The sequence below is a fragment of the Drosophila navojoa genome, chromosome 3, assembly GCF_054131105.1.
Source record: "Drosophila navojoa isolate 15081-1374.11 chromosome 3, UAZ_NAV_1.0, whole genome shotgun sequence".
Lineage (NCBI taxonomy): Eukaryota > Metazoa > Arthropoda > Insecta > Diptera > Drosophilidae > Drosophila > Drosophila navojoa.
Window position 1 is genome coordinate 25,375,404 of NC_142891.1, and position 7,694 is coordinate 25,383,097.

Sequence of the window (7,694 nt, forward strand, 5' to 3'; positions counted from 1 at the left end):
TTGAATTTTTATTTTGTTTTAAATTCTTGTCTACAAAATATTTTTTACTTTTGTTTACATAGCATTTTACATTATGTAGCGCTGTCTAAAATCATGCTTTAGGGTAAAATAATTACAAATTTTTAATGTCTCAAAAAGTTTTGAATTCAATATCCAAATAGATTTTTTGGCGTGTTAGGAATGCCTAATTATCTGATGCATACATTGTTATATATATTATGTATATATTTAATTGTAATGTAATTGTTTTTTGATTTGCCCCATATATTCTTCAGCTAGCGGAGGACAATTACACAAGTTCGGAAAGTCTTTCAAAAAATGTTAAAATTATTACAAAACTTGGTTGTTTAACGAATAATAACAATATTTAGTTGCTTAGTGTTGCAGTTGCAAATCTATCGCCTTCTCCCTTGCTTCATACCGTCTATTTAATCGTCAGCATTTTTACGTGTCGAAGCAATCAAATCGACTGCACTGATAGCATCCGGAAACATCGAGTGATAGTTGATAACTGGCACGTACGCCGCCGTGATCACACGGCCAGCGAACCAGCGTCCGTGCAGCGCGTTGACCGCAAGCACCGCTGTCGTCGTACTCGGACATTTCACATAAACCGTACCCGTTGGTGATACGGTGTCCACGTGTATATGCAAAACGCCACCGTGTTTGGCGCATTCGTCGAGCACATCGTCACGGACGTCCGTAGCCCATGTGGGATTTGTCTCGGTGCGTGGATCAAACATGTTGGACAGTATAAAACACTGAGTAGCTATGGATGGCGTCTGTTGCTGCTGCAGCACCGGCGCAGGCTGTGGAGCTGTTGCCAGCAACGCATTGGCTGCAGCTTGTGGTACGGCTAGGCCTGCGCCCTCGGCTAGCTTAAACATCAGCTGTAATCGTCCTGTGGCACCGAGATCAATGCCGCTGCGGTCCATTTCATCAGTATCCAGCGAACTAGTATTCATATCCAAACGCTCTGTCACATTGCCTACTTTCATTGGCCGCCCCGCCAATTCAAAGCCGTTCAGTTGCTCCAAAGCCTTTTTGGCATCATCAGCGTTATGATACTATAAATAAGAAAAATATATATTTTTAACTTTATATAAAATATAGAAAGTTTTTTGTCGTACCGTAATAAAGCCGTAGCCCTTTGAGCGACCTGTCTCCGTGTCCATAATCAACTGGATAGCATCAATTTTGCCAAAAGGCTCAAATATGCCACGCAGCATGTCCTCGGTGATGTTGAAGTGCAGCGATCCCACATAAAGTCGCATGGGTCCAGTGTGGGCCTTGGGCTGAAATGGAGGCGGCGCACTCTGCAGTCGATTCTTCTCTGCCTGCGTATGCTGCACCATAATCGGTACGCCCAACAACCGCTGTCCCGACAATCCCAGGGCTAATGCTACAGATTCCGGATCCTCAAATTCAATGTACGCAATACCCTTGAAGCGTTTTGTCTTGTTGCACGTAATTAGACGGACATCGCGAACCTTTCCCACGCTGGAAAAGAACTCCTCTAGATCACGAGCGCGCACCCGCTGTGATAGCTGAATGCAGAAGACTGTCCGTGCATCGCGCTCCTCAGGACTGAGTTCGGTGGGTGGTGTGCGATCCCCGATGCCATTGGGCGGCGATCTTCCACCACCACGTCCGCGTCCACCATATGGTCGTGGTGAGTAACTGGTGCGACGGCGACTGCTGTATGATAAAAATTATAACAAAAGATAACAAAATTAACATCATAGGAAAATTATAAAAATATAATTACGCCATACTTTGTATCTCTGGAGCGTGAATGGCTCCGCCGACGTTCTCGTATGGGACTCATGCGCTTGCGCTGCAGGTCACGCGAGCGACTGCGTCGACGCTTGTCACGAGATCTGCTGCGTTTGCGATCGCTATCCCGAATGCTCTTGCTGCCACCACGCCTTTCGCGCGAACGTCGATCACGATCACGATCGCGATCGCGATCATTGCGTCCGCCACGTCTGTCATCGCTGGGACGCTCATCGCGTGTGCGACTGCTGCGTTTGCTATCGCGATAACGATGATCGCGCTCCCGTTCCCTATCTCTATCCTTGTCACGATAGCTGCTGCGCTCACTGCCGCGCTCCTTCTCACGTTCCCGATCCTTGGAGCGTCTGTGGCGTGATCCACTGCGACTACTGTTATGGGAAAAAGCAAGAGAATACAGCAAATTCAATCAAAATGATTATAATTTTGTGAGAATTTCCATTCAATTTTACCGTGAGCGATGGCTCCGTTTTTTGTTGCCGTTTGAGGAACGCGTTCCGTTCTCCGCATAGCGTTCATCCTCCTCGTTGTCATCGTGGCCTCCGCTCTCGCTGCCGCTGCTGCGCCCGCGTCCACGTCCAGCACTGCCCGCACTGACGTTCTACAGATAGGGTTTTGGTTTTGGTATTTGGTTGGTTGGGTGAAGACATGGGAGGTGGAAGTCGCAAGCAATAATGTACATACATAGAATTGGATAGTTTCATTTGTTCATGTTTTGTGGGGGACATGGAGACACAAACACACATAACGTTTCGGTTCGTCGACGATCCCACGTTACGTTGTTTTCGTTTTTTGATGTTCGTGGTTGTTGTATTCATTTTACAATATTTGTTCAGGTATTTGTATTGTTTTTTATTGTAAAATATTTTTTTTTTCGTTTTCGTTTTTCGATTTTTTTTTTTTTGAATAAGAGAAAGCAAATCAAAGTAAATTAGTTAAATTTTTGGTATCTGCAAGTATATAAAATAGAAATGCTTAAGTCAACAATGATCGATTTACAGATCATTGCCAATTTACAGCAATATAGCAATAGAGTAATAGTAATGGTAATACATATGCGATTAATACAAGTACAACAGATTTCTTCGAGTCGCTTCTCTGTCTTGTAGAGATATATATACACATATGCACCTAAGAAATATATATGTATATATATATATATAAATTTGAGTACATCATATCACGTATACCTATCTATTTATATATAAAGTGATAGATAGGCTTTGGAGCACACACATAGATAAGTAGATCACGGCGAAATGTCTCCACACATATTTCAATATTCGTTTCGGTATTTGGGTATTAGCGCTGGCTAGTGGTTGGGATGGTTTGTTGACTGGTTGCTTTGGCTCTTATTTGACTCTAAAGACTCTGGCCACCACATCGCAGGCGCTCACGTCTATATATGGGACATACATATACATAGATATAAGTTATAAGATATATTGTGTAGTGAAATAAATTGATGTTTGCTTATTACGTTTTTTCTTTTCAATTTTTATAGGCATTTGATTTTTGGTGTGATTTTTATGATTTTATTTTTAATATTTGGGCATTTCAGACTCGACTCCTGAAAGAGCAGTGAAGTGGACTTGTGAGACTTTCTTTCATTCTTGTCTGTCTGTGAGTGAGAGTAGTAGTAGAGCTGCCTGCTGCCCCACACAACAATAGGTCGAGTTTATCTGAAATTTAGTGCACGTTCAGTTTTCATTGATTTTTTTTAGCAAGTTAAAGAACAAATTCATAAAAACATAACAGAAACAGAAATCATACAGAAAACAAATGCCTAGATATGTTTTGGGTTTTATTTTCTTTAAATGTTTTTTTTTTTTTTATTTATTCATTTATTTTTTTTCGCAGTTTCTGGTACATTCAAAACTTACCAAATGGTCTCCAGCTTTTTGTGTTTAGAATTACCAAAACAATCACTAGCAACAATATTGAGCTTATACGATTTCTGCAAAGACATTTCACCCTTAAGAATTATTCTCGCTTTTTGTTTTAAAAGGTTTCTTTTATTTTGTTGGGTAGTGTGATATTATCTTATTAACTTGCACATTGCTATTGCTTAATTTTAATTTTAAAGAGATAGAGACAGAAAAGAGAGAGCAACCACTCATCTATTAAGTTCGAACAAATTCATATTTCGAAAACGCGTTTTATGAAAAGTAGTAAGCATATAGACATGGCATACATAAGTACAAAATTTGATGAAGTAGTCCACTTTTAAATTCTATTGTATTTTATATGATTTAATATAAATTCACTTTATCTGGTTTCAGATACTACCTGGAATATGCAATATCAAATACCACACTATATAAAAATAATACGTATGAAACCGATATTTTCTGATGAAAGCTTACCAACCGAAACAATATGAATTTTTAATTCACATTTCCTTATCAAAATACTACTTGACACTTTATACAGATAAGAAGTAAAAGAACCAGCCTGACAACCGAAAGCCTCAAATAAAACTAAAGGTAAATATATGATACATTGCGATTATGTGCAAATTAATACTAAAACAAACAAGTCACACACACACGCACACGCTCGTTACGTGGGGTTTGATTAGGCATCACATTCACTTATGTATAAAACATATTAGGGCGATAGCCACCGGCCGACCTTTGCAAATCGATATAATCGATTGTCGATTGCGCTTTTGAGAACTAAGGCTTAAAATCGATTTAAAGAAAACCACTTCAATGCAATAGTCACACATTCACACACACAAATGCATACATAAGCGCATAAAGGTGTTAAGCAAACTTTACGTGCCTGTTTCTCAGACATCACACATACACACATATGCATGTAAGTATGTATCTCACATGAGAACGCGAGAACGCTTGTAGGTGTCTATTTGGAAAAAAAGTATACAAATTTTCATAAAATATACCATTGTCGTAGGGATAACATAATTGGTACATACCGTTTCTTAATTAATATATATGTCTAGATAACGAATAGCTATACTTACGTTTTTTTGGTACGGCGCTTCCAGCATTGCTTCCACATCAAAGTCTTCGGCCATGTTGAATTTTTGGGACGGGATCAAACTCCCCAAGTAGTTGTCTAGCACGGTTGGAGAAACCAAAAGTTTTGTTGGTATGCACACCGCAACTCGAAGGTTCACTTACGAACTGGGTTTTCAATTGATTTGGAAGTTTAATGACAATTTCCTTATATTTTAATATTTTTTCACAGCGTGGCTGGCTATGTTGTGTTGCTTCAGGGTTGATAATGAATACACATCGATGCCTACAACAGTATCGATTCTTTGAACACGCATGTAAATTTTCCAAATTTAAATAAGGTACCAATGAACAGAAATAAATATTTTACTAATACCTATATTAAAATAACAATTTAAACAACATTTATTTGAATACGTTTTTTATATAATATGAATTGTTGATCTAGCTTGCAACTCTAACCTGCCTTCAAAAGTAAACTATAGCGTTGCCATATCACCATTAGATTAATCGATTTGTTTATATTTACATATACGCAGCGAAATTTGGTATTTGCAGAGTTATTATCATTGCTTGCATTTACTACCGTTTTAATAAAGCTTCATAAACGAAAGTATATCGTGTCGAACAGGTGCCAAATTGATTGAATGGCGCTACGCAATCCAAAACGTACTCCCAAAAACTTACACTGCTGGCAGTGCTAATTGTTGAGTCATCAGCGTCCCAGTCAATAACACAGAGCAGAAGAAGAGTTGCAGCAGCCTTGGAGGTAACGGCAAGCGCTAGACCGTATACGTAGGTTGCGTGAAAAGAGCGCACCACTACCACAGCCACAGGTGAGAGGCAGTTGCGTAAATGAAAAGTGGCGTAAGCTGCATCTGCGGGTGAAACTCCAACGCTACCCAACAACTAAACCATCCCCCAATACGAACGCGCCTACGTTTACACACACGTTACGGGTGGCTAACTAAGGTGTGTCTAAGCCTAAGTAAAGCTCTGTATACTAGTTTCTTTTTTCTCTTTTTTTGTTGTTTTACATTTTAGCAGAACTCAACTGCAAATGGAGGACTACAAGTTCTTATTTAAAATTGTGCTCGTGGGCAATGCAGGCGTTGGAAAGACATGTTTGGTGCGACGCTTTACTCAGGGTCTCTTTCCGCCCGGACAGGGAGCTACAATTGGTGTGGACTTCATGATTAAGACCGTTGAGGTCGAGGGCGAAAAGATTAAGCTGCAAATCTGGGATACTGCCGGACAGGAGCGCTTTCGTTCCATCACACAAAGTTACTATAGATCAGCGCACGCGCTGATACTCGTTTATGATATCAGCTGCCAGCCTACGTTCGACTGCTTGCCCGACTGGCTGAGAGAGATCCAGGAGTATGCCAACTCGAAGGTGCTCAAAATACTGGTGGGCAACAAGACGGATCGCGATGATCGTGAAATTCCCACGCAAATAGGCGAGGAGTTTGCTAAGCAACATGATATGTACTTCCTGGAAACATCCGCCAAAGAGGCGGAAAATGTAGAGCGCCTGTTCTATGAAATCGCCGCCGAGCTCATTGGCCAAGCGCGCAGCAAGGACGGCACCAGTGCCGCCGCTGCGGCTGCACAACGTCAGTCGGATGGCGGCGGCTCCATTGGACTGGGCAGCTTAAGTGCCAAAGCAGCTCAGGGCAACTGTTGCGGTGGATCGAACAGCTCGAGCAGCGGCAACGCCAACTCCAACTCTAGTCAAGGCGGCTGAGCAGGGAACGTAGCAATAAAAAATCGGCAACTGGCAGCTTTCAGCTGAGAAGCAACTCAATGACTATGGATGCTAAATATTTGTGTTAAAAACTCCATTGGATGTGTAGTTTTAGTACTCCTTGATTTTCTCTTAGTATTATTTGTTATAGCATAGATCTGAATCGGAGATCTGGTTGGTGACAGCATCACGAGTTTATGCTTTAAATTCATGTTTATATTGAAAACATCATCATAGCAATGCAATGCACATTTTGTTTTTATTCCTAGAGTGTTTAACTGTGTATTTAAAATATTTTTTATATGTTTATACAAATGCGTATTTATTATAATTTTTTATTAGCAATAATTTATACATATGCTATTTAAATGGCATTTACGCGAACTGGCGTAATAGTTTATAAGACGATTTTATGACATTCCAAAAATTAAACATGTAGTTCAATATGAAACGAAAGGAATTACTCACTTTGTAATTAAATAAACCCAAATACAGTTTTTATGTGCATCCGAAACGTATTTCAATGAGTGTTGGGCAGATCTACAATCTATGTAGATAATTCTATGGGGGAGAGTATTCATGTTTTAATGGAGTTTCGTTTCCTTGAATAAAACGATGTATTTGATAAATGCTATAATTCCTTGGGAACTTACTTTTTGGAACAATTTCTTTACTCGAATCCCACAAATTATCACCCTGAGTGAAAAGATATCGTTGAATATCAAATTGTTTTTTTTTTCATTTATTAAATATTGGTATTTTGAATTGGTACATTTGTCGCTTGATGACTTTTCTCTAGGAGAAAATTTCATGCTTAGTATTAAGCTCTCTTTGTATAAACTACAATATCTGCTTCTGTGTGTATATTCGACATTCAACTCTAAAAATATAATGGTGTATATAGTTTATATATATATATATAAATAGAGATATGTATGTGCATGTATATTGGCTATATATGGTAAATATCCTTGTATAATGTCATGGTAGCAAAAAGGCATACGCGTATAGCATAATCAAAAGAGTATATAATAATGATAATATAGTAGATAGAAAAGTTGTAGCTGCAGCTGTTGGATTAGTTTCTTAGCTAGCATTAGAGTCTGTTAGCAGGCCACACACGAACACATACATAATAAATTATATACATTTATGCATAAATAAAATAC

The 7,694-nt window shown here is 39.3% G+C and overlaps 2 protein-coding genes across 5 annotated transcripts; one reads left to right on the forward strand and one right to left on the reverse strand.

Annotated features, from left to right (window-relative positions):
• Nucleotides 1–48: 48 nt before the first annotated feature.
• On the reverse strand, nucleotides 49–5,081 carry Caper (RNA-binding protein 39-like protein Caper). The gene is made up of 6 exons (XM_018098871.3): nucleotides 4,944–5,081; nucleotides 4,784–4,878; nucleotides 2,247–2,395; nucleotides 1,776–2,165; nucleotides 1,131–1,698; nucleotides 49–1,067 (listed from the first exon to the last, which is right to left on the reverse strand). Exons 2-6 carry the CDS (start codon nucleotides 4,835–4,837, stop codon nucleotides 429–431), a joined length of 1,800 nt encoding a protein of 599 aa, XP_017954360.1. The 5' UTR covers nucleotides 4,838–4,878; nucleotides 4,944–5,081; the 3' UTR covers nucleotides 49–428.
• Nucleotides 5,082–5,257: 176 nt separating this feature from the next.
• On the forward strand, nucleotides 5,258–7,026 carry Rab30 (RAS oncogene family member Rab30). 4 transcript variants are annotated; one of them, XM_018098877.3, is made up of 2 exons: nucleotides 5,258–5,750; nucleotides 5,823–7,026. In XM_018098877.3, the coding sequence occupies exon 2, from the start codon at nucleotides 5,839–5,841 to the stop codon at nucleotides 6,523–6,525; it is 687 nt and encodes a 228-aa protein (XP_017954366.1). In that variant the 5' UTR covers nucleotides 5,258–5,750; nucleotides 5,823–5,838; the 3' UTR covers nucleotides 6,526–7,026. The 4 variants fall into 4 exon arrangements, with proteins under 4 accessions (XP_017954366.1, XP_017954365.1, XP_017954364.1 ...); XM_018098876.3 differs by having other exon boundaries at nucleotides 5,259–5,750; nucleotides 5,826–7,026; XM_018098875.3 differs by having other exon boundaries at nucleotides 5,259–5,614.
• The last annotated feature ends 668 nt before the right edge of the window (nucleotides 7,027–7,694 follow it).